The 26,099-nt window shown below is 51.4% G+C and overlaps 2 protein-coding genes across 3 annotated transcripts in view; one reads left to right on the top strand and one right to left on the bottom strand.

Moving 5' to 3' along the window:
• Positions 1 to 13,066: 13,066 nt before the first annotated feature.
• FXYD3 (FXYD domain containing ion transport regulator 3) lies at positions 13,067 to 18,631 on the top strand. The gene is made up of 9 exons (XM_036441201.2): positions 13,067 to 13,139; positions 15,349 to 15,493; positions 15,607 to 15,658; positions 16,711 to 16,743; positions 16,854 to 16,877; positions 17,723 to 17,797; positions 17,871 to 17,907; positions 18,215 to 18,252; positions 18,423 to 18,631. The coding sequence occupies exons 2-9, from the start codon at positions 15,467 to 15,469 to the stop codon at positions 18,440 to 18,442; spliced, it is 306 nt and encodes a 101-aa protein (XP_036297094.1). The 5' UTR covers positions 13,067 to 13,139; positions 15,349 to 15,466; the 3' UTR covers positions 18,443 to 18,631.
• A 720-nt stretch (positions 18,632 to 19,351) lies between these two features.
• Positions 19,352 to 26,099, bottom strand: part of LGI4 (leucine rich repeat LGI family member 4) — an 8,787-nt gene continuing 2,039 nt past the window's right edge. The window contains exons 4-9 of one of the 2 annotated variants that reach the window (XM_036441172.2): positions 24,759 to 24,830; positions 24,561 to 24,632; positions 24,215 to 24,384; positions 21,734 to 21,976; positions 21,121 to 21,626; positions 19,352 to 20,261 (exon numbers count right to left, since the gene is read on the bottom strand). In XM_036441172.2, coding sequence (XP_036297065.1) covers positions 19,947 to 20,261; positions 21,121 to 21,626; positions 21,734 to 21,976; positions 24,215 to 24,384; positions 24,561 to 24,632; positions 24,759 to 24,830 — 1,378 coding nt within the window. In that variant the 3' untranslated portion in view covers positions 19,352 to 19,946. The remainder of the gene's footprint in view (positions 20,262 to 21,120; positions 21,627 to 21,733; positions 21,977 to 24,214; positions 24,385 to 24,560; positions 24,633 to 24,758; positions 24,831 to 26,099) is intronic. The other variant, XM_036441173.2, reaches the window with a different exon arrangement.

Raw genomic sequence — 26,099 nt, 5'->3', positions numbered from 1 at the left:
AGGTGGAAAGTGGTAAAGAATTGTGAATTTACTAGAAGCCTGTTGCACGATATTCATGGGAGAATCTTCCTTCCCCTGGCTTCACTCCCAGCTGCCCGGGAGCTGGCATGTCCCTGCACTCTGGCCACCCAAGAGCTGGCACGTCCCCGCCCCTAGGCAGCCCGAAGCCAGCAGGTCCTCACTTCTGTCTGGAGCATCACTCCAGTAGCTCTCTCATCTGCCCCTTTCCTCTCATAGCAGGCTTTACACTGCTCTGTGCCTGCATATGCAAATTAACCTCCATCTTTGTGTTAATTTGCATACTCGTTCTGATTGGCTGTGGGCATAGCAGAGTGATGGTTAATTTGCATGTTACTCTTTTATCAGGTAAGATTAGATCATCTGGAAAACCAGAAGGGCTGAGCTACAAAATAGTGTCGGCAGCCAGGATCAGGAATCAGAGATTTTAAAGGACTCTAGATGGATTTTTCTGGGCAGAGAATTCTCTGGGCAAGTACAGATCCTGGGAAAATCCCAAGGGAAACGATAATGGTCTTAGCAAGTGGAATGTGGTCTTACTGAAAAGGAGTGTAATGGAATGCCAGTTGTGAAGTGATCTAAAGTTCAGTTCCCAGGGGAGAGGGTATCCATTCAATTATTTAATCCAACCTGTTATAAATAAGGTGAGCCCACAAACCAAGGGTCCTGGTAGGTCACAAAGGTTAGTCAGGACAATAAGGCTCCTGCAGGAGGATGTGTAGCCAATAAGAGTCTGGTAGCATGCACACTGAGTGGGCGATCTGCTTGGGTTTTATCTCTGACACAGGCAATCTGTCCCTCTCTTGATTGGTCAGAGCTTAGATTCACATTCCTTTGTGATTGGCTAACTTAAGGAAAAAAGGGAGTAGTTGACCTTTGCCATTTCAAAATGGTGGTTGCCTACACTCCCTTCTTTGACAGAAAAGATTACTTGTTTATTCTCACAGTTCCCCCCTTTTCTTAGGATGTAACTCTTTTCTTCAAACTCGGCAGCATTAGCTGTCTTCATGCTCTGCAGTATTTAGAAGAAGGAGATCATCTTGTTGTTTGGTCAGTGTGGTTTCAATTAACCTTTGGATAAGACTCCTCATACATGAGATGATATAACACCCCATTACTGCAACTCCTAACCCAATTATCAAAGAGATGAATATAGACACCATCATCCCCTTCCATTTTCCAAACCATTGCTCTAGATCAGAGAAAGAACCCTCAATTCCAGGATTCTCAGCGAACTCATTAGCTAAAGTTGCCAATCCCTGTGGGGCCTTAGTAATGGTTTTGTCTGGAGCTGTGTTGTTAGGGATGAGTGTACAACACTGGTCCCCCAACATTATATATACTCCTCCTTTTTCTGCCAGAATCATATCCAAGGCCAACCTATTCTCCCACATCATCCTGCTGGTGGCATCTGGTTGTTTGGCTATACCTCTAACTGCATCTGAGTATAGTTAACAAACCTTTGCTGGTTATAGTAATTAATTAATTAATTAATCCAATCCACATTTTTGTTGATGGTTGACCACCAGAACAGGACAGATTCAAATCCTGCAGCAATCTAATTTTTAACCTTAAACTCCTTGACACTCCTCCTGAACCCAAAGGAATCTCTGTAAATATGGGAGTTAAAGGAGCCTCCTGGACTCTCTTCTTCCTAGTCTGTTTGTCCATCGTAAAAGGTTATGATATGCCAAAGTGAAAAGGATAGTCAACTGTATTAGAGCACAAGTTCTGCTCCAATTGCTGGGCAAGACCGAACATAATGGTCCCCGACAATACCACCAGACATCAGCATGGGTATCGACAGTGCAGAATAATACACTTCTGAGGATACAGCCATTTAAGCATCTGGATAAATTTTTCATAAACTCTGAGTACAATCCGCCCTTCCCCCACAAACACCTTGAGAGGCAGGAGATATAGTTCACATCGGGGGCTAGATTGTTTTGGGGGACCCTTGCTCTTTACCTCTTTTGGAAACAACAGGGAGAGAGTCTAACAGGAAGTGTTTCCCCAGGTGGTTTTCTCCTGATCCAGGGCAAACACATATTCCATTCCGTTACTGTCTGAGGTCCATCCGAATGGGAATGGGATCACTTGGCCTCTAGCCTTCCTGCTGCACAAGTGTAACAGTCGCTTTTATTTAGGGTGTGTACAGAATATTCAATCCATTTCACCCAAGGATTCGTTTCCTTATATCCTACTTCTGTTTGTATGCTGGTGGCAGCGGTCTAGGGGATCTTTTCCTATGACATCTACTCCTAAATGTAATCCTAGCCAATCTCTTGGCCTAAAGGCTGAAATATCTAAGTCATTTAAGTTACCTATAATCAGTAACTTAACTAGGTAAGCATGATCCTGATGCTTACCTAGTTAAATTATACAAATTTCCCCTGCAATTTGTCAGAGCCCCAAAGCGAATACACAGTTTACAGTTTCTTTGGTGTTCATTTCAAGGGGCTATATCCTGGAATGGCCATCCAAGGTGAGTTATCTCCACCCAGGGAGGCTGGTGGTACACCCCCAAACCGAGTGGGGTGGGTCCAACCTAATTCTGCAGTCCAAACAGCAGTCTCAGTGGTAACGTAGTCTCCTGGGAACTTAAGAAGAGGGCATTGAGCCAGGAGGCCTTCTAATCTGAGAGACATTAAATTAGAAGAGATATCTAGTACATAGTTCTGTACTGTAAATTGTCCTTAGTCTCCATTGAAGGGAGATCTTGAGTCATGCCAGGGCCTATTGGAATCACCTAAAGCCAATTCTAGGTCAAGAAAAAGGTTAACTTCGTTTGTCCTTGGGTGTGGTCAGCAAATGACACTAATTGGATTTTTGCTATCAGTCTCTCTAAGTACATTCATATAAACTTTTTACCCTCTTGTTAGAGAGGCAAAATGTAAATCATTTACTCTTAAGTGTCCTTAGTTTATGGAAGATGGGATTTGCTAGATAGCTCCAAATTGCTGCTTAACCATCTCAGTTTCCTCATTCTACTTGACCTGGCTTACTAGCCTGTATCATTTATATAACTTCTTTTCAAGAGTTCTCCTTACAAACTTTCCTCAACTTTTATAAACCCTTCCTCACAAATCTTACAACTTTCAGAACCCACTTTCTTTTTCCTTTAAAATGACACCAAAACCATAATTTATTTCCAATTAGTTAGAACTCTTAACCCTTAGAAACCTTAAATTTTAGGTGGCATGTAAGTAATTAACATGCCTCAGATTAGCAATACATTCACAATTTTAAGAGATATTTTAAATAAAATACAAGAATTATTATTCATCAACAAATTCAAATCCATCCTCTAGATCAGTGGTTCTCAACCTTCTTAATGCCTCAACCCTTTAATACAGTTCCTCATGTTATGGTGACCCCCAACCATAACATGATATTCATTGCTACTTCATAACTGTAATTTTTCTACTGTTAAAAACCATAATGTAAATATCTGTGTTTTCCAATGATCTTAGGCAACCCCTGTGAAAGGGTCATTTGACCCCCAAATGGGTTGTCACCGATAGGTTGAGAACCGTTGCTCTAGATTCTCAATATGAGGCAAACTGAGATTAATATTTCAGTATTCTGATATTTCAAAATACTTGGATATTTAATTTTTTTTTCAGGTGATAAAGATTATTTTATTTTTCCCCCATTTTTTTTTTATTGATTATGATATCACATAATTGTCCTCATCCCCCCAAACCCATCCCAAACCCCTCCCTACATATGCCCTCCGTCCCCCCTCTCCCCCGTTGTCCATGGCCACTAGCCAGGCCCATATGCATGCACACAAGTCCTTTGGTTGATCTCTTCCCTAATATATATATATATAACCATTTAACCAAGCAAACTCAAAATTTTAAGTTACTAAAACTTTGGAAGTTACTGAAAGTTTTTGGAAAACTATGTTTAGGCATATATAACTATTATCATGTACACTTAATTTTTTTATATTTATAAAAACTTTGAGATTTTAAAGTTAACCATTATTATCCAAGGCATTTTATTGGCAATTTTGTAACATGGACAACTTACCAGCCTTCTGTGGCTTTAATGTGAAAGGATTATTTTATTTTATTTTATTTTATTTTATTTTTCTTTATAAAAATGGGAGTGACCCTGCCTCCCCCTCTCCCTCCCTCCATTGCTATCTCTCCAACTTGCTAGAGGGTACTTCTGTAGAACTGCTTCTCCCGGTGTTAGAGGCAAAAATCTGGAAATTGTATGCCCCCCAAACCTGGTAGTCAACTTTGGACCTGGGAATCAACCTTGGAATGTGGTCCATTCATGGAAAGATTAACAATGTTGTTGCCCAAATAATGGAGTCCCACCCAGCCCACATCACTTACTTCCCAGGCCTATAGTCCCTACTTCGTCATGTAATCTTTGTCCCTATGTTCATAAACCAGTGAAGAGTAAACTAAGTCCCCAAAAGATAAAAAGCAAGCAAAGTAAATTAGTAACCTAAATTATATTACAGATAAGAACTCTCACTAGCTAAGAATTTCAGGTGGCTGATGCCCTGAGAGGGAAAGAAATAGGAGTCCTCAAGATTAAGAATTCTTGGCAGCTGCTAGGATGTTCCTGTAATCTCTGCCACATGTTTAGCCTTGCCACAAATAGCTGGGCTCCCTCAAAGCGGGACATGCCCCACCTTCAAACAAATTAAACCCAAAAACAAAGAGATACAAAACATCAACGAAACACTCTTATATACAACATTTACAGGTGTACACAACACACAGATAAGGCTTTTCTTGCTCCTTGTCTGTCCAGTCAGGCACCGCAGAATGCCCTGTATAAAGCACCCTCAAAGCAGAGCACTCTTTCTTGTCCCTGCTTTGGAGATTGTCCCCCTTCTCCCTGATCCTCAGCATTCTCCTCAATGGACTGTCTGAGGAATGTATTCCCTAGGCCTAGAATTTTTGTTTCCCATCCTCAGAAAGTCCCTTGTGGCTATTCTATGTGTCCTGAGTGCTTAGTACTCCATACCGGAGATTTCTTGCACTCCCCAAAATTTGCTTAATCCCTCTCTGGACATTGCCCTTGTGGGAGAATAGAACTGCAGATTAGAACTCCACACTCACTTTTTGTCCCAGACACAACCCAGTCACATATATTTGACCTCTGAGGATACCTAACCACCAAGGCAGGACTTATAGTCTCGTTTCCAACCTTGGCTCATGCATGAGGTTATCTGGTTGCACAGTGCTTGCTTGGCCCTTCCCACATTGCTGGCTGACTCTCGATCCAGAGCTTGTAGTTGGACCAGGGAATAATGGTCATCCTTCCTCACTGAGGCTGCTGCAACTTGGCAGTGGGACGAGTCTCCTCAGGAGAGGGGTCCAATGGCCTCCTATAATGACCAATGGAATCCCAGGTGGACCCCCCAAATTGTTAGAAAGGTGAGCCCAAAACCAGGGATCCTGGTTTTGTATCTCAACACAAGGGATACCTGGGAGCCCGACAGGAAGGCAAATATCTTTACTTCTGGGGAAGGGTACACACTAGCCCAGGGTCTGGCAGCATGCACACTGAGCAGGCAGTCCGCTCGGGGTTTTATTCTTGATGCACGCTGTCTGTCCCTTACTCTTGATTGGTCAGAGTTTAGGCCCACATTCTTGCAGGGAGGAGTTGACCTTTGCCTAAACTCCCTTCTTTGACAGAGAAGAATTCTTGTTTATCCTCACAGACTGAGCATCAAGGTTGCTGAACCCAGGACCAGTGTGACCCCACCTGGTGCCGTTCAGACCACCACCTACAACAAAAGCAGCACAGAGGGCAGGTTTTAAGGCTGTCCTGTGTGGCACATCACATGGCTCTGGGAAGTCCACAGCCACCCCTCCCCGAAGTGGCAGGACTGGGCCACCTGCCAGCTCCCACTCTTCTCCCACAGGTCTGCAATACAGAGGCCACAGGGGGCAGTTCCAGAGCCCAGGAGGCCATATTTAACTGCCCAGGGGTCTCTCTGTCCGCATCTTGCCCAGATGAGGAGCTTGGAATATTGCTGCAACCTTACCTCCCCAACCTGAGACAGGCCAGTAAGCCATTAGGGCAAGGGGAACAGGGAAACTGAGACAGACAGCTGAACAAACTGCAGAGCGATTTCCAGCAGGTACAGAAGGTTACCTCCCTAGACATAGCATCTAGACCTCAGTTGTATTTCAGCTCCAGGCCCAGAAAAGCAGCAAAACCAGGGGGTGACACCAGGACCAGCTACAATGACCCCCTGCCCTGACACTGACTAATGGTTAGAGACCACCGTCCTGGAGGTGCACACCTAGAAAACTGATGGTTTGCCGAAGCCGGTTTGGCTCAGTGGTAGAGCGTCGGTCTGTGGACTGAAGGGTCCCGGGTTCGATTCCGGTCAAGGGCATGTACATTGGTTGCGGGCACATACCCGGTGGGGGGTGTGCAGGAGGCAGCTGGTCGATGTTTCTCTCTCACCGATGTTTCTAGCTCTCTATCTCTCTCCCTTCCGCTCTGTAAAAAATCAATAAAATATATTTAAAGGAAAAAAAACGAAAAAAAACTGATGGTTATTTTACTGAAACCTTCCCTAAAAGAAACAAAGCCAGTGAGAAAGGAATAAAGCCTCAAGACAAAGGACCTTGCACATGCTCTCCCTCTGGGGAGCAGTTCTCATCATTTCCTTTCTCCCTTTCCCCCCAACTTTTACTCACACCATGCATCTCCTAAACTCTAAGAAACCCCACAAAACTTGCTACCAGAGGAACAATGGGTAGCAAAAGCTCATCCCAGGTTAACCCTGAACCTGATCCCAAGGCCCCCTTTTCTCTGACTTTCCAGAGAGCTAGGGCAGCCGACTCTAGACTCTCCTCCTGTGCTACACCCTTTCATGTTTTACTGTCCTCAGCTTTAATAAATGTTTCCTCACAGTCACCTGGACTCAGGTTTGAAATTTCCCCTGCATGAAGTCAAGAACTCACACACTACCGGCTGTTCCCAGACAGACCTGCAGGTCTCCTTTCCAGTATAAACCCATCATCCTGGCCTCTCAGTTTGCACCCAGAAAAGTGGGAACTGGCCCAACAAGAACCCCTTCTGAGTCGGGTGCCTCTGGTTCCCACACCCCAGGCTGCCCATCTGGGGCCTATAAGTGTGTCAGGAGCCTATGGAAACATTCACAGACTTAAATGAAGAGCAATACAATTATTGACCCTGAATATTAAAACCAAAATTAATAAAACAAAATAGATGACCATGGTCTTGCTCTTGTATTTTTATTCAGCATTCCTGAAAAGTTTGTGATATTCAGAAACTATCTGTAGGTTTGGTTTTTCTGATTTTGCAAGGATTCCCTGGATACTGAGAAATCGCAGCCAATCACAACTTCAACAGGTTCTTCAGGGCCAAGGGATTTCAAAAGCAAAATGAAGGAGAACTATTTCAAATGACATTATTCTCTATACAATATATATAGTAAACTGTAAAGTTAAGAAACATTCAAACCTATAGAGAATTTTTGTGAGTTTATTTGAGCCAAACTTTTGACAATTTCTGGAAAGCAAAATCTCAATGAATTGAGATAATGTTCCAGTGAATGGCAATTTTGCACCTTATCCTATCTAATAAAGAGGAAATGTGCTAATTGACCATCACTCCATCACAAAGATGGCTGCACCCACAGCTGAGGCCAAGTTCCCATAAGGAGCCTCAATGAGCAATCAGCAGGGACCTGAGGCTGTGCCCTCCCCTGCCCCATGGGGTTTTGACAGGGGACCTCAAGGTGCACTTCCTGTCCTGGTGCTGGGCTAGCGCAGTGGTTGGCAAACTGCAGCTCTCCAGCCACGTGACTGAAACTTCATGGCCCATGTGCAGAAGTTGGTTTTCGGCCTGGGCGAGTCTATTTTGAAGAAGTGATTCTAATGCTGAGCCACACTCAAGGGGCCAAAGAGCCGCATATGGCTCGAGAGCCGCAGTTTGCCAACCACTGGGCTAGGGGACCTCAGGCTGCTACCCCTGCCCCAGTGCCAGGCCGGGGGGCCTCAGACTGCACACCCCACCAGGTGGGGCTTGATGGGACCTCAGGCCACGCCACCTGCCCCAGCACTGGGCCAGGGGACCTGAGGCTGTGCCCCTCTACCTGGCTGGACTTGATGGGGGACCTCAAGGTGCACCTCCAGTGCTGGGGGAACTCAGGCTGCACCCCCTGCCCAGTGGGGCTTGATGGGGGACCTGAGGCTGCGCCCCCTCCTGATGCTGGGCCAGGGGATCTGAGGGAATGCCCCCACCCCCACCCCCTGCCCAGCAGGGCTTGACGAGGGATCTCAGGCCAGGTCCCCCACCTGGTGGGGCTTGACGGGGGACCTCAAGGCATGTCCCCTACCCCAGGCTGGGTTGAGGGACCTCAGGCCACGTCCCCTGTCCTGGTGCCAGACCAGGGGACCTGAGCTATACCCCCTGCTGCTGTAGAGCCTAAGACCATCGGAAACACAGATATTTACATGACAATTTATTAACAGTAGCAAAATGACAGTTATTAAGTAGCAACAAAAATAATTTTATGGTCGGGGGTCACCACAACACGAGGAACTGTATTAAAGCATTGCAGCATTAGAAAGGTAGAGAACCACTGGCCTAGGACATAACTATCTCCCATCAATTGCTTTTAGTTAAAAAGTTTTAATTTCATACCATTCTTTGTGATTATTTTAGGTCTCTGAATTTGGAAGGCCACCATGCAGGCCTCCCTGAACTTCCCAGGTTAGCATGTGTCTTCTTTTATCCACAAAATATCTATCTATCTATCTATCTATCTATCTATCTATCTATCTATCTATCTATCCATATCTATCTATCTATCTATCTATCGGCTAATATGCAAAGTGTCCCCTTAGGAGTTCAACCAGGAGACTGAAAGTTCGATTGATAGTTATGACGTGTGCTGACCACCAGGGGGCGGCATGGAATGAAGGAAGTCCCTGGCTGCAGCTGGGGAAGGAAGGCCCTGGCCAGCAGCCAGAAGGCCCTGATTGGCCCTGATCACTGGCCAGGCCTAGGGACCCTACCTGTGCATGAATTTCATCCACTGGGCCTCTAGTGTATCTATACTAATAAAAGCCTGGGTGGTCCTCATGCCCTTGCATGCAACGTCATCACAAGATGGCCACCACAAGATGGCTACATGCACAGTGGAGGTGGGGCTTCCTGGCTGCTCTATGTAATGAAGTCTGGGGGTCCCGTAGCTCTGCACGATGTGGTGGAGGAGGCTGGTCCTGGTATCTCTATTGCCTCACATGGAGGAGGCAGGTCTCAGTGGAGGAGGTGGGTCACGGCAGGGGAGGGTAGTTGTGGGCGATCAGGTTGGCAGGAGAGGGCAGCTGGAAGCAATCGGACCAACAGGGGAGGGCAGTTGGGGGTGATCAGGCTGGCAGAAAGAAGTGGGTAGGGACAGTCAGGAGCGGTTAGGAGCCAGGGGTTTCAGATTATAAGAGGGATGCTTGACTGCTGGTTTAGGCCCGATCCCAGTCGGACATCCCCTGAGGGGTCCTAGATTGGAAAGGTTCAGGCCCAGCTGAGGGACAACCCCCCATGCATGAATTTCATGCATAAATGGACACACTTTAATACTGTTACCAGATGTACCTCCGCCCAGCCTGGAGGGTGTGGGTTCTTGATTTCATATGAGTCCAAGTGATTTTGAGGGTATGTTTATTTTGAGGGTATTTTGGGGACAGTGAAACAAAGGAAGGGCTTAAAGTAGAAGAAGCAATAGGAGACAGAGCCTATATGGGGTGGCTTTGTCTCACTGGAACGTCAGAGAAAAAGGGGGCCTTGGAGATAAGATGGTTGGGGGGTAGCCTGGGACAAGCTGCCATTGCTCATTGCTCCCCTGGTTGCAAGTCTTGTGAAACCCTTAGAGCACATGTGTCAAACACAAGGCCCGCGGGCCAAATCCGTCCCGCCAGGCCTTGCAATGTGGCCCGCACCGCACTGTCATCACTGCACTCCGCTGCGTTTCCATCACAATGACAGTTTATGACTGTTCAGTAAACCATTTGGCCCACGATTTAGGCTGGATTTTAGATTTTGGCCCCTTCTCTGATTGAGTTCGACACCCCTAGTCTAGAATATGGAAACCATTTGCTCCCTAGTGTCCTAGGGTAAGGAAGATAAAATCTTGTGATTCATTAGCTGGCTGTCAATTGCTCAAATTGTTTGGCCTTGTTTAGTTACTTTGTTTCCTTTATTCTACTTGTCAAAGAAATTCCCTCCCTTCTTAGGATCCTGCCTCAAAGTGACTAAAGTCAAATTGGTCTGGAAGACTCACCAAGAGGATGCAAGAGACTGCACTACCTCACTCCTTGCAAACTCTCCCCAGGGTCCTAGTGTGCACACTTTCACCCGTCCACAGGGGGTCTCTAGTCCTACCCTCCCAGCCAAAAGCCCCAGCCCCAGTCCAGCTCACTCTTGGGTATGGCATGTTCCAGTCCAGCCTTGGGAGGAAGCTATGGTTGGCCTGAGTTGGGTACAAGCTTCATAAACATTTGGGTATCCAAATGCAAAATCACAGTGACTAAAGATTCTTGAAATGAAGTTGGCAGAAATCTCTAAATGGTGGTCTTCCCAGGCTAAAACCAGCCCTCAAATGTGTTCTGTTTAACCTGAATAATTAAAAAAATATATATATGTGACCCAACTTTTAATATTAGAACTTCCACATAAAAATTCAGATTTCTGATACCTATTAAAAATAATAGCAATTGGCTAGAACCAGGTACAGCATATCCCTTACTTTATTTTTAATTAAACTTTTTTTCAAGGTAGCACATTTTTAGGATATATAAGTGAGTGTCTCCTCCCACCCTATCCTGCAGCCTCCTAATCCCCTTCCCCAGAAGCAACAATATTTTATTAATATACAAGTATTCTATCTAATAAAGAGGAATATGCTAATTGACTCCCCCTCCCTCAAAGATGGCAGCACCCACAGCCACAAGATTGTAGTGTCCAGTCTCCTCAGCCCCGCAGGAGTGGCAGGCACGTGGCTGCCTCCAGAGAGTCCCCCAGTTCCCTCAGACTCCCAGCTGCCCAGGGCCAGCCCGAGGTGCAGGCAAGCCTCGGATGATGCTGCCCAGCCACCAGGGCTGCCCGAGGCTCAGGTAACCAGGGCTGGCTGAGGCTTGCACTGCTGGCAGTGGCAGCAGCAGCCCTTCCCCTAATCACCAGTCGCCTTCTGCCCCAGAGGGCTCCCGAACTGTGAGAGGGGGCAGGCCAGGCCGAGGAACTCCCCTCCCCCTCCAGTGCATGATTTTTATGCGCTGGGCCTCTAGTTTACATATAAATGATTTTCCCCTCACAAATGGCAGCATACTTCGATACATCTTGCTTTTTCCCCAAGGTATCTGGGAAGTATTTCTCTATCTGTCCATGTGGGCTTGCTCCAGTCTTTTTGGCAGCTGCCTGTTAGACAGAACAATAGTTCTCCTGTTTGCTGAATTGTCCCCATACTTTATAATCTCATGCCTGTCCTCCTGTACTCATTCACGATTCTTGCCTGGCCCCTTTGGCATCTGAGTTTGCAGATGGTGGCATAGATGAAGGACAGAGCATACATCCTCCACCACAGTGCACTCAGGCCTTCTCACTCTCACATGCCTGTAGTTTCCAGATTTCCCAGCAGGGGGAACACCACTCCACTCCCAAGACCACCAAAGGGGTCTTCCCAGGGATGTTACCATCTTCAACTGTCTATGCAGGAGATGCTGTCTGCCCAGACACAAAGACCCCTTAGCTGGACTGGAATCCCCCTCAGGCCTCCCCTTCCTCCGTTTCTGTCTCCACCCACCCCGATTTCCCACTGTGGCTGAGCCCCGCCCTTCCTGAGTGTCCCCTCCACTTCTTGCAGGCACTGGCCCCCCCTGAATGGGAGTGGGAAGAGGACCTGTCCTAGTCTAGGGCCTGGGACTGAGAAATGGCCTGAGGGAACCACATAAAGAGACCATATAGCTGGGTGAACATTGCTGCCTCCCTGTCCCTCCCTGCTGAGAAGTGGGGGGTCTGTTCTCCCTGTCCCCAGCAGAGCCTTGACCTCCAAACCCCTTTTCCCTGGCCTGCTCTCCACCCTCTCCCTGGCCTGGCTCCTGCGCCCCTCCGCCCCACCCCTGTGCTGGTATTGGGGGTCGCCTGGAGTCCAGCTGGTGGCCAGCACAGAGCCACCCCTTTTCTGGCCCTGCCCCTCCCCATGACCCCAATCCTCTACCAGCCACTCAAAGGAGCCTTGTTCTCTATCCAGCCCCCAGACAAAAGTCTCTCTGTCTAAAAAGGCGGAATTGGGGGGAGGGGACCCCCCAACGGGGACCAAGTGGGGGCATGCACAGACCCCAGCCGGAAGGAATGCCATGAGGAGGGGCGGGAGAGGGGGAGGGTAAAGGAGCCGAGCACGGTGCAGTTGGGCCTTATCCGGAATGGCAGGCAGCCCCCCACTCCGAGGCCGCTGTGTAGCCCAGGCTCTCGGTGCCCTTAGGAAGAGCCTGGGCTTCGGAGGTTTGGACCTGGTGGGGCTCAGGAGCCAGTTCCCAGTCTCCCTGGGGCACAATGGACACACAGAGGAGGGGTCATGGTTTAGGGCCAAGCAGCCCCACCACTCCTTGGCCCTACCAGCATCTTCTGTTGACCCTCAAACTAAGTCAACAGCAGCAAGTGGCCTGGAAGAGGACATCAGCTCTCCCATGACTGCGGCCAATGCCTCCTCCAAGCACAGCACACAATCTCAGCAAAAACAACTGGGCTATTACCTCTGCAGAGCCCTCCCCCAGCCCTCCCCGACCCCAGGCCAGCGCTCTGCTGTTGAAGACCCTGCTGCTCTCCCTTCCAGGTCCCTTTCTGAGGGGCAGGAGATGGGAGAAAGCCCCCTCCTCTAACGTCAGGGCTCGGGACGAGTTCCAGCCCAGGGAGCTCCTGCCAGTGGTGGGGTGGTGGCTGGAGCTGTCTCTTTAAGAGCAGGAATGGGATGAGAGTCCCAGTGCTTAAGGCAGTCTGACTTGTTCCCTACCTGCCCAGCCTTGCCCAGGTTTGCCTAGGGCGTGGCAGCTGCAGATAAAGGCAGGACTCAGGCGGAAGTGACCGTCCACACTGCCTGGGGAGCCACGCTGGTGAGAGATGGGGCCCCCTCCCTCCACTGCTCTCTATTACAGACCCTAGAACCTACCCCCTTCCCGGTCCTTTTCTGGGGCAGGAGCAGGAGATTAGAGAAAGCCCTAGAGCCGTGGTCAGCAAACTGGGGCTCACGAGCCACATGCAGCTCTTTGGCCCCTTGAGTGTGGCTCTTCCACAAAATACCATGGCCTGGGCGAGTCTATTTTGAAGAAGTGCCGTTAGAAGAAGTTTAAGTTTAAAAAATTTGGCTCTCCAAAGAAATTTCAGCCGTTGTACTGTTGCTATTTGGCTCTGTTGACTAATGAGTTTGCTGACGACTGGCCTAGAGCGATCCTCCGATTCTCCCCTGGGGCGGTGAGGAGATAAGGAGATAAGGCCTGCAGGTGTGGTGGGTGTCTAGGTAGATCAGGGGCACCTGGGTGGACCAGCACAGGATTGGGGGCATCTGGGCGAACAGGGGGCGGGGGTACCTGAGCAAATGGAGGGATCTAAGTGGTCATGGGTGGTTGGTGGCATCAGAGCAGAGAGGGTAACTGGCTAAACCCGAACGTCTAGGGAGTGGGGTCCTGTGGATGGAGACAAAGGAGCTGGAGGCTCCCGAGGAGATGTAAGATGGGGGGTTGGGCAGGACATTTCAGGGCCCCAGAGTCATTCCTCATGCCGGGAGGCCTGGCCTCCCCCTTAGAGGAGCAGAGGAGAGCGAGGGCAGATGGCGGAGACAGGAGCTCTGTGCCGGGAGGAGCGGGAAGGGGTGAGCAGGGCCTCCATGGGCAAAGCCGCTTCCTGTCCAAGCCTCACACCAGTAACAGGCAGTTCAGGAGCAGCTCAGGCCTCCTCCAAGGACGCCCGAGGAAAGGGGGGCAGACCCCCAGGCACCATGGGAGCGCCAAGCACAGCGGAGACCACGCCCGGCTCCCTGAGCTGAGGCGCCAGAGATGCTGGAGGGAGAGTAATGGAGACTTCGCAGAGGGCGGAGGCGGAGGATCCCATGGAAAAGGCTAAAGAGCTGAGCCTCAGCATTGCCGCTGACGGCGTAGTTCACACAGGTTACAGGGCTGCAACAGCAAAGCGGGCTAATCCCAGTGCCGTTTCGTCAAGCTGCGAAGGTGACATGCAGAGAGAACAGCGTGCCCACTGCCCGCCGTGAGCCGGGCTCTTACCAGTGCTCGTTAGTCCGGAGGCAGCAAAGCCTCCCAGGTCGCTTCCAACAGCAGCAGACTTTCCACAGGCCTGTGCTGCCCACACACGCTCTCCACATCCCCCCAAAACGTTTTGGGTTCCTAGATGCATTAGTAATGCTCCCTAAACTACAGGCCCTCCTCCTGAAATAGAAAGCAGCTCAGGTGGGGCTGCCATGGAGGGACCGAGAAGGAGCGAGACGGGGTGCTCTCTCCGGTCATATGGGCTTTCACCAGGGTGGGAGGACATATGTGTTCCCACCATGACATGCGGAAGGTGACAGATGGCCCCCGCGGTGGTCAGGATTATGCGAGTGAAAACCCAGCAGGGCTGTTGGCAGGGCTGGGCGCAGGTGGGTCAGAGGAAGTGTAAGCTCTTGCTGTCAGAGTTATGGCAACAGATGCTTTCGCTGTGGGGCAGGGGCAGGGGCAGGGCAGGGGATGCACAGAGATCGGGTGCTTACCGCAGGCACAGAGGAGGAGGGAGGGTGGACTAACCCTAGACCCAGAGGGGACAGAGGCAGCCTCTTCGTGCTGAGCAGGTCTCCCTGTGGAGGGAGATTTTGCTGCCAGGAGGAGCTTGGCAGGGTGGAGTAGGAGCAGGGGCTGGGACTGGGGTAGAGGCAGAACCAGGGACGGGGGTGGGATGGGCAGGGGTGGGGCACAAATGGGGGTCAATGGTCAGGATGGCACAAGAGATGGAGCTGGGGCTGCAGCCAGCCAGTTTTGCGCTCTCCCCACCACACCCAGCCCTGAGCAGCTTGAGTCTATAAAGTCCGGGCAAGCCGGGCAGGTTCCAAGCTGTCTATGGGAGACACTCCTAGGAACTGGCCTCTGGCCACTTGGCTTCTAACACCCCATTTCCCAAAACACCCTGAGGCCCTGAGAATCCTGAGTTAGGGACAGCTGCTGCAAAGCCAACCCTGGTTTAAATCCCACTTCTGACAAGGCACCTATCAGAGCCTCGGTTTCCCAATCTATAAAATGGGGTTAACCACAGGCAGTTTCTCTCTTATTTGGTTGCCAGGGTGATTCACTTCAAGCCTCAAGTCTGTGTCCAGTGAGTGATTATTGCTGCTGCCCATCAGGTCTGAGATCTCACCTAGCCCCCACTTCACTCCCCAGCTCTTGTCTCTCAGCCTTCAATGCCAGCCTTCCCACCCTGGGGTGAGGTGTGTGCCCTGGGCGGAGTGGGGAGTAGGAGGGGATTGGGAACCAGAGGCCCTGGTGGCATCCCCGCAGCCCTGCAGCCCTGCTAATGCTGGGCTGCCCCTTCCCCTTCCAGGCCAGCTCCATCATGCAGCAAGTGGCCCTGAGCCTGCTCCTCCTCCTCGCAGGTGAGTGCTGCTCCTGGACAGGTCTTCCCCCGAGCCCCTCTGCTGAGCAGCAGGCAAGCCTCACAGACCCCCCTGTGGGGTGGGACTGTCAGGACAGCATCTCCTTGAGGGAAGAAGTGCTGTACTGTGATTTTAAGAGAACACAAAACAGGACCTCTTGTAGCAGCAGCTCAACCAGCTAGGAAGTGTCTCATGGATGACTTCAAGGAATGCTCAGCCTCGGGCTGTGTCTTTATGCCTCCCCGACACTTCACTATGCGGGGTAACTAGGAGCTGAGAGGTAATGGAGCAAGTTACCAACAGTGCCTCAGTTTCCCTATCTGTAAAATGAGGACAACAATAGCGCTTTGTACAGAGTCAGTGTGAGGATGAAAAGAGTTGGCATTTGGAAAGCACTTAAAACAGTGCTTGCACAGAGTAAGCATGAGGTATTTGTACTTGAAATATAATTTAAAATTATTTATCTCCCTTTAACAAAGGAAGAATAGAGCTTAGGCGCTGAGCTCAGGCAGCCGCTGCTTCTAGCCAGAATTTAATCCTCGTCCTTTGCTTTCATTGTGTTTGTTTTTCTGGCAAGACTGTATTCCATTTAGGATGGTGATGGAAAGATGATTTTTAAATAAAGTGTATGACGTTTATAATTAGCAAGTTGCCTTAAAGAGGAGTGGTGAGCAAACATCAGAAGAGGTGGGTGGGATGTGGCAGAATAGGGAGATGGGCTCTGAGGATGCCATCTGTCCTGTGGACAAGAACATCGCTTCGTTTCTGGAGGAGGCGTGGAGTAGCTAGGGGCCGGAAACATCAGGCCAAAGGGTGGCCGAGAGCTACTCAGATTAAAACCTATTACAGGAGGCAAAATGCTGGCCTGGCTCACAGGTGAGGGGCTGAGTGAGGGTCCACACCTCCGAGATGGGACGTGCCAGTTTGGGGCTGGACCCCTGCACCCTCGGGAGGCAGGGACTGTCCATCAGGGGGCCTTTCTCCAAGCCCTTGGCCCTGCCAACTTCCTGAGACCAGCACCCATGTCCTCTCCTTCCTGCTTCTCCCACCAGGCCTGCCTGCCCTGGATGCCAACGACCCGGAAGGTAAGTCAGGCTGTGCTCTTCTATCAGCCCTCCACCGCCGCCCCAATTCCCCCGGGAGCCCTGTACCCCAGCTCTGCTCCTGGATTTATGTTCTCTTTCTTTCCTTTCAGATAAAGACAGTCCTTTTTACTACGGTAAGAGCTGGTGCCCCTCCCTTCGCTCCTCCTACCCCACCCCTCAGACTGTTTTGTGCCGTGACTCCCACACAGTGCTGGGTGAGGGTCTGATGTGGGTGGAAAGGGGGCAAGGATAGGGTTGGACTGGGACATTGGCCAGTAGCCACAGTGGATTCGGGGAACAAGACAGGCCAGCGTGGTCCTCGGGAAGATGCGTGGCTGTCCAGCAAGGACAGTTACGAGAAGCAGGGACAGTTCACTGGACACCATTGTTATGTTCAAATCAAGTCTGGGTGGGTTTGACTTGAGAAAGCTTCCTAGAGGAGCTGTGCCATTTGATCCAAATCCTCCGTGGCCTCCAGATTCCACATGATCTGCTCCGAGTCCCCCCTCTGTCCTCCCTCCCTGTCACTGCTTCCGCTCAGGCCACAGTGGCCTCTGCTGGGGCTCAGACTCAGCAGGTGCACTCCCTACCTGCAGATCTTTGTCCCTTCTAATCCCTCTGCCTGGAATACTTCCTCCCACACGCCACATGCTCCCGCCCACATCCCCCCACATCTCCGCTCCAGGGGCCCCCAGAGGCCTTCCCTGACACGGTCCCTGAAGAGCTGCTCTCTGGCTTCCTGCTCCCTGGCTCTGCTCACTTGTCTTCAGACCACGTCTGTCCATCCAGCTCTCCGTTAAGTCTTGTGTCGCTTGCCTGCGTGCTAATAGATATGAGCAGGGGAGGCTGGGCATGTTTGCCGCACAACTGTACCCAGCGCCAGAGCGGCATCGGTGCCCAGGCGACTTTGTTACGTGGACGGGGACTAGGATGAGGAGGACGCTGGCTGACACCGAGGCTCCCTCTGGGTTTCTCCTAGACTGGCACAGCCTCCGAGTCGGAGGGCTCATCTGTGCAGGGGTCCTGTGCGCCATGGGCATCATCGTCGTTCTGAGTAAGTGAGGAGCCGCTGGAGGAGTGGGGAAGGGCAAGGTCCCCTCTCCTGACCATGCCCCTCTCCCCAACAGGTGGGAAATGCAAATGCAAGTTTGGCCAGAAGCCCAGGTGAGTGGATTCCCAGGGTGCACCTCTCTTAGACATCTTCCAGGGTGAAAGAGTTAAGCCTTGCAGAAAGGCCCGGCCGCCAGGCTTGGCCCTGGTGGTTTCCTGCCACTAAGACTTCCCAGGCTTATTCTTCGGAGCTGAAAATCCCCAAAGGGCCCCAAATCTTGAAATGCTTGGGACCCTGGGGTGGTACAACTCTATGACGGAAAAGTAGCCAGGAAGCTAGGTTAAGGAAAGCTGAGAGTCTTCTAGTCTTGAGGGGGAGGACAGAAGGCAAATACAGATCTCACCACTTTTCTTTTCTTAGCCACCGACCGGGGGACGCCCCACCACTAGTCACTCCAGGTAAGACAGGAACAGATGGGGCTAAGGGGTACACAGAATGTGAGAAGCGTGTGTGTGTGTGTGTGTGTGTGTGTGTGTGTGTGTGTGTGAGAGAGAGTGCGCGCGCACACTCTGGGGAGAAAAACTGCATCTGGCCTGATCTCACAAGCTGACCTTATCACCTCTCCCAGGCTCTGCCCATAACTGTTGAGGATGGATCCACGAAAGAACACAGAGGGCCTCTCTCTGTCTCCACGTCCTGGTCTGCATAGGAACCTAACTCCAGGATGGAATTCCCCTCCTGTCCTCAAGACTGCCTTTCCAGACCCCACCTCACTGTCACTGTAAGGTCCTTTTGTTCACAGTTTGATCTAAAGTGGTCTTGCCTCCAGCCCAAGCAGCCGAGACTCTGTGTGTCCTGGGGTAGGATTTGTGGCGGGCACGCTCGGGAAGCTGCCACAGGAGCTGGCGGCGGAATCTCTTTGTTGGGAAAAGTCCAAAGGCCTAATCCCTCCGGCGAGTGGCATGGGGTTTGTCCTCTATTGCCATGGCCAAAGTGGCCGCATCTGCAATTTAACACCAGAGGAAATGCTGGGACACTCAGCTGGACACTGGGATTACCCTACCAGAATGTGAGTGCCCAGATAGTAAGACCCCTTACGGCTCACTCACTGCTGTGACTCTAATTCCTAATACCTGGATGTCTCCGTGAGACTTTTAAGTAATTGGCCATGATAACCCTAATAATATATGATGGCCATCTGGTATGAGAGCCTCCAATGAGCCTCAAACTCCCTTGAGGCTCCCCAGAACCCAATAAGACCTCAAAATGCTATCAAGAGGCACCCCTAAGGTGCATAAAAACCTTCAAAATGCCCAAAAAGAGACCCCCCAGAAAGAGACCCATAATAAACTTGTGCCTAATAATGCCCTTATATCCCTTGAACATCCCCCATAATCATGAACCCACACTCCTTAGACAACTCCAGAAGCTTACCAGAGTACGCCAACATGCTCCCCTGGGACCTCCCCCTCTGTAGCACTGCGCCTGGGCCCCTGGGCCCTTCCCCCATGTCAGTCAGTGTACACCCTCTCCCCTGATCCCACAACAACAGCTGGGGCGGGTGCACCACATTTATTGAGCTCACACACCTTCGCCTTCACCTCTGTCACTCACTGGAAAGGAGTACCCTGGGCCCCTGAAAAAACTCTCGCTTTTCCTCCCATTTCACTCGCACCAGCAGGGACTGTGTTGGGCTTCCGCCTCGGCGGCAGGCATGCGCACAAGCAACAGAGGAAGTTAGCAAGCCTGGCAAGAAAACCTGCCCAGCAACTGATAACGTCATGGAGGCAAGCACTAAAAGCGATTGGCCAGATTGAGTTTAGTGGGAGAGGAAAGCCATCTCCTCCTGGGTACTTTCACAGGAAGCTGGAGTAGGAGGGGTGGGTGGAGGGGAGGGGGGTGCTCCCAGACCTCATGGAGCTCTGCACATTACTCCACCACGACTTCTGGAATCCGGTTTTGTGTCCCAGTCTGAGCGCCCAGCATTTGCCCCAGCCAAGATTGGAGGGCAGTTCTTGCCTTGAACTTGGCCTGTGGCTAGTATCTCACAGGACCAGTCATAAAACCCCAAGTGGGGCCAAGAAGGTGTCCAGAAGCCTAAGACTCCCCATGCCAGCCCCCTCACCAACCATGTTCAGGATCCCGTCCAGTGTCAGGCACTGAGGTCTAACTCGTGAAGCTGGTAGATCTGTGTGGGGCCCTTGAAGCAAGCAGCGAAGAGGAAGCGTCTGCCAGCCATGGCGATATGAGCAAAGGCCCGGGGGGCCACCAAGGCTGGGGGCCCCAGCTCCTGCAATGGTTCCAGGAGCCCCTTGTCAGGCACCAGGCGGAAGACCTGGCTGAAGGCGAAGTCACTGCCCAGGATAGCCAGCTGGTCCCTGCCTATGAGCAGTGGCTGGAAGACGTGGGCACCACGTGAAGGAAGCTGCTGCAGCAGGCGGAACATGGAACCATCCCAGCGCATGACCTGTGGAGTGTGGCGGCTGGTTAGGACTGGGATCCAAGAGGGCCCGGCCTGTTGGTAGTCCTCTGGGCTTCAGAGGACGTGAAATGGCTTATAAGTAGATGCCTGCAGGTCCCTAAACTCTCATAACTTTCTTTATAAATGTCATCACCCAGCTGCTCAGGCCACATTCTTGGCCCTTCTTTCTCCTCCCCCCACCTCCCCAACATAGAACCCATCAGTAGTGGAGTCTGTCAGCTTTACTACTATGCTATATATTGCCCCAATCTCCTCTGGCTGCACTCCACCCAGCCAAGATCACCTTTTCCCGGGTCACCTACTCCCATCCTTGTGCCCTCAGTTTGCTCCCCACAGAGGCACTCTGAACTGAGTCAGAGCAGTGACTTATAAGCTCAGACTCTCCCCGAGTCCACCTTTCTCTAAAAGAGAGTGCTGGAGGGTGTGGGCATCAGCCTCGGGGATTCAGAGTGTGCTGCTGTGGTTAAATGTAAGTCCTGGAGGGAGTCAGAGCTACAGAGCCAGAGTGTGGGGTTAGAATCAGAATCTTGGGGCCAGTGTCTATGTTGTGAAATGGCAGTAGTTCAGGGTTAGCAATGCCTTGAGGTGTCACAGGCTTGAAGTCATTGTTGGGGTGGGGTCAGAATTCAAGGATCAACACATTAGATGGGGTTGGAGTTTGAAGATTAGCCTGTGAGCTTGGGGCAGAGTTAGAGGCCAGTGTGCAAAGTGGGGTCAATGCTGAAAGGCCAGCCCATGTTGGGTGGTACCCATGGCAAAGACAGCCCTGAGTAGGAGTCAACTGCAGGTCAGAGGTGGCTTGTGGCCTTTGCTGCCACCTCCACCTGGTTGGGCCAAGGCTTACCAGGGAGTCCCCGATGTAGCGAGTCAGGCACAGGAACACATCCCCACTGGCCCGGAAGTGGCGTGTGGCATAGACGTCCTCAGCCTCGGGGATGTCCGTGCGCCTCTCAAAGCGGCCCCCAGACCAGTGGAAGAGCACGGGCCGCTGTGAGGCTGATGCCAGCAGCAGGTGAGGCCGGCCGTCCAGCTCAAAGGCCTCCGCATCCGTGTCCCGGTGCCAGGCGTGGAGGCTCTGGCGTGGGTAAAAGCCAGGCCCGTCGCGGCACAGCAGGGTGGTGCTGCCAGCCTTGGAGGCATCGGCCACCACGAAGCAGGGCTGCCCATCTAGCCACAGGAGCTCAGCGTCATTAGGCCTCAGCAGACGCTTTGGGGCCAGGGCCTGAGTCGGGGCCAGGCGCAGGCCAGGCCCGGGCCGCACCCACAGCTGTGAGCCTCCCCACAGGCGGGCCGCCAGCATGAAGAGGCGCAGGCCCAGCACCAGGGGCTTGCAGGACACCACCGAGGGAGCTGTGGGGGAGCCAGGGAGCAAGAGGCAGATCAGGCCAGGTGGGCAGGGCATCCCCACTCTCCACCACCCACCCCCACAGGCAGGAAGATGGGATGGGGGCGCTCACCAGATAGCTCTTCCTCAAGCCGGAAGCGCTGCAGGCTATAGTCCCAGGAAAGAATCAGGCAGCGACCAGCAAAGGGCTGTGCCAGGACCATGTGGGGTTCCCCCTGGTAGGAGAAAGTTTCCACGCCCAGCGCCGACTCCCCAACCGTCTGGAACCGGGACAGCTCTGGGGATGGAAGGAGAAAGTCAGGCAGGCTCGGGAGACCCCAAAAGTCTTCATAGCTGAGCCTCGGTTTGCACATTTCTGAAATGTGCAAATATGATCTCCATCTCATAGGGACATAGAGTGGGATCTTTTTAATCTCTAATTAAATCTAAATGTGCAAATATGATCTCCATCTCATAGGGACATAGAGTGGGATCTTTTTAATCTATAGCGTACTAATTCAAAACAACATGGGAATGCTTTCTAAGCTTCATAGCATCATCAAACAACTTCTTAGAAACAGCATGTTTATTAATTCATTTAACTTCACAAAATCCCCATAAGGTACATTCCATTGGTATATCCACCTTACAGATGGGATGTGGAAACTAAGAGACATAGGCAGCCAGTTGTCCAGCAAAATCCATCTTCCCATTTTCCATGAAATAGGATTGGAGGTGGGCACAGTCTGCCCAGCTCGAGGACACAGCACCCAGTGCTCCCTCAGGACCCCTCCTGAAGTAGGTGTGACCATGTCCAAACCACGTTTCCATGGAACGAGAGCAGAGTGGTGGCCTCAATGCTTGTCTTAAGTGTATGAAGGTGGCTCACCCGGACCCAGTCTTCTTTCCTTACTCCCAGGAACTGGCAGATGGACCTGCTACAAGTCAGTGCCAACCATGAAAACCAAGACCAGCCAGATGTGCTTGGAGTGCACACTGCAGGCCCTCTGTCTTCTTAAACTCAGGGCGTTTTGAACCTCTGCTACTACTTAGCTTTTATGGTCACAGTGCACCCAGGTTGCCCCACAGAGTGGTGGTGGAGCTGAGCAGTTGACTCTGGGTTATAATACTTCACTCGATATGCCAGGCCTGTTTCTAAGTGCTAGGCTTGCAGCAATGACCAAAACTAACAAGGATGCCAACCCAAAGAGGGATCTTTTAAAATGTCCATCAAATTATCACTCTCTGCTCAAGACCCAGCATGCTTCCCACAGCCTCAGGGTGAAATCCTTCTGCTCAGTTGCTCTCAGTGTCCTATGCAATGAGACTCCTGCACCTTTGACTTCACATGTCCTTACTTTCACTCACTCTTCCACACCAAACCTGCCTTCCTTTGATCCTCAAGCAGGACAGGCTCTGTGCTGCCTCAGGGCCATTGCACATGCACCCCCCGCTCTGCAATGTCCTTCCCTCTAATCTCATGTAGCCACATCCAGATCTAATGCCATCTCTTTAGAAACCCTTATAGATGCCCATGTAAGGCAGAACCCCCTGTGTTTATGCAATATGTATTATAACATACATCTCTTTGTGCAATGTTTTATTTAATGTTTGTCTCTCCCTTTCTCCCCCTCAGAATTCGAGGCCAAGGCCCAGGGTTATCTGGGTTAGCACAGTGTGCCCATTGCCTTTCATAGGGCCGGGCACAGAGTGGACCTCGGTGAATGTTTGTTAAATAACTTAGTAAAAAATGACCTTGCCCTAGCCTGTTTGGCTCAGTGGATAAAGTGTTGGCCTGTGGGCTGAAGGGTCCCAGGTTTGATTGCCGTCAAGGGCACATGCCCAGGTTGCAGGCTTAATCCCCAGTAGGGGCATGCAGGAGGCAGCCAATCAATGATTCTCTCTCATCACTGTTGTTTCTATCTCCCTCTCCCCTTCCCTTCCTTTCTTAAATTCTTTTGTTATGAGTCCGGCAAACCCAAAACACATTCACATTTAGCTATGATGATGATAATAGTAGTTATTATTATATGAATAGCCTTCAGATTTGAACTCAAATCCCATTCCTTCAGGAGTATCTGACTCTGACTCTGGCTCTGGGCTCCCATAGCCCAGCCCTTACCCCTCTGTGCTTCCCCTCCCCTGGCCCAGACCCTGATCATTCAGGCTGTCGTTCTCTGCTTTCCTCTGGACTGTGGGCTCTATGGAGACAAGGCCCAGGGCCATTTCACCACTGCTGTGCTCTCTGCATTGCCCAGTACCCATAACGGCACCAACATATGTTTATGGAAAAGCAAAATGATCATAGGAAGAATTTTAGAAATGGCCGTTTTTATAATAACAGTAATAAGGGCCTCCCACCCCAGGCTCTGTGCCAAATGTTATACAGGCGTGGATACATCACTGAATTCTCACAGCAATCCTGTCACTGTTTATCACCTCCATTTCACAGATGAGGAAACTGAGGCTCAGGGAGGAGATGCTGCTTGCTCAGAGTGTCACAGCCAGGAAACGGCAGGAAGCAGGAAGTGAGGTGCACTCCTCAGCCCAGGGCTCTGACCCCTTCCTCTGGGAACCCCTGCTGTCCCTCCCACCCCTCAGGGAAAGCCCCCACCTATGGTCCTGCACTTGAACGTCTTGGGGTCGAGATGGCCGAGCTGCATGTAGGCCAGGGCGGTGGGCCCGGCACAGGCCCCGGTCCCCACGCTGGCGTTCACACTGGGGATCCACTGCAGCAGCCAGAGGACACGGCAGTCACACTGGAACGGGTTTCCACGGAGGTCCCTGGGGCAAGAGGCCAGGGAGGGGCTGCGACCGGGCTTCCACCACCTGGAGGTCACCCCCCACCCCCTCCCAGGTCAGAGTTCAGGATGGAACCCACGTGCCTACCAAAAGCGGGCACAGATATCCGCTCCCTCCTCACACATTGCCCCTCCCTGCCCAGCCCCCTTGAGCCTCACACATGAGTCAGGGTCTCCAGGCCTCGGAACAGGAATCTGGGAAGGGTCTCAAGATGGTTATTGGCCAGGCTCCTGGTGGAAGGAGAGAAAGAGGAGGAGCCCTCAGCAGCTACGAGGACAGCCTGTGCTCGGGATAATGGAGTGAGGGTGCCTGCCAGGTGGGCTGGGGCAGGGGAGGGAGGCCATGGAGGCACATACAGATGTGTGAGTGAGCGAAGTCCTCGGAGAGCGTTCTTAGAGATGGAGCCAATCTCATTGTCCTCGATGAAGCTGTGGAGGGGAAGGGCGGTAAGGGGGAGACCCTCCTTTTTTGCTGTGACCCCACAGTTTTTAGGGAAACTCACCCCATGGAAGCCAGACACCACTGGAATGTGCTGAGTTCTCCCCAACACTTGGCATAATCCTGGGGGAAGCCTCCTCAGAAGCCTCTTCTCACCGAGGCCCCAGCCTACAGTCCTGGGAGCCAAGAACCTGACCGTGGTCATTGCCAGCCTCACAGTGAGCACCGCCACCGTCCCCAGCCCCCCACCGTTACCACTCATCCCAGCACCAGCATCAGTACCTCCACGGTCATCCATTGTGACCCATACCAGCCTCTACCACTGCATCAACCTCAGTCCTAATAACTGCATTTATCACCAACACCATACTGTGCCACCACTGTCACTGGTACTGCCACTCAGCACCAACACTGACTTCACCACCTGCTTCCACAACACCATCACTGCCAACTCTAATAAGCTTCATCAACAATATAGCTGTCATGATCAACACCAAAATGACTGCCACCATCATCACCAACACTGCCACCATCATGACAAGCATTAGCACTAGCACCAGCATTATTCCCCACACTCACCCGTAGCGCCACTATTGCAACACCTCCACCAGCACCACCAACATTTTCATTACATCAATACCGACACCACCATCCTACCCACAGCCATCACCCACACCAACACCCACAGCAGTACCGGAATTACCAGAGACCTCTGCACTGACAATTATCCTACAGCAACCCCTCAAACTTCATCCTCAGTATCACCAACAGCACCATCACCATTGGGTCTGCCATTTTTATCAGCATCATCCCCACTCCATCATCCTCAATAATGCACTGCTTCCTGTGAGCAGCAGCAGCAGGATCACTACCAACACCATCATCACCAATACCAGCTTTGTCATGCTGTCATCACCACTATCACTATCACCATCTCCACAACTGCTACCATCATTACTCAACTCAGAGTTGTTTCCTATTAATTTGAAACATTTCCTGTCTCTGGCTCTGTGAGCTCTCCCTGGGTGTCCATAAGTCAGGTAGGGCCAGAAATAGTCTGGGATTTCCAGGTTTTTTGTGGATCATCAAGCACAGACAAGTGACGTAAGGAGGCTGAATGCCACACCTGAGCAAGAATCCTGACCCCACTCAAGGGTGCAAGCCCTTTGCCCCTCAAGGAGAGATCCTTATTCAGATATTTCCTCCCCAAGGCAACCAGCCCTCTCTCCCCCTATTCTGGGGGTCTCAGAGGGGCCCCT

Source organism: Pipistrellus kuhlii, unplaced genomic scaffold (genome assembly GCF_014108245.1).
Source record: "Pipistrellus kuhlii isolate mPipKuh1 unplaced genomic scaffold, mPipKuh1.p scaffold_m20_p_17, whole genome shotgun sequence".
Classification (NCBI taxonomy): domain Eukaryota; kingdom Metazoa; phylum Chordata; class Mammalia; order Chiroptera; family Vespertilionidae; genus Pipistrellus; species Pipistrellus kuhlii.
Note: the sequence above shows the minus strand (reverse complement) of the source record. Positions and strands in the feature narration are given on the sequence as shown.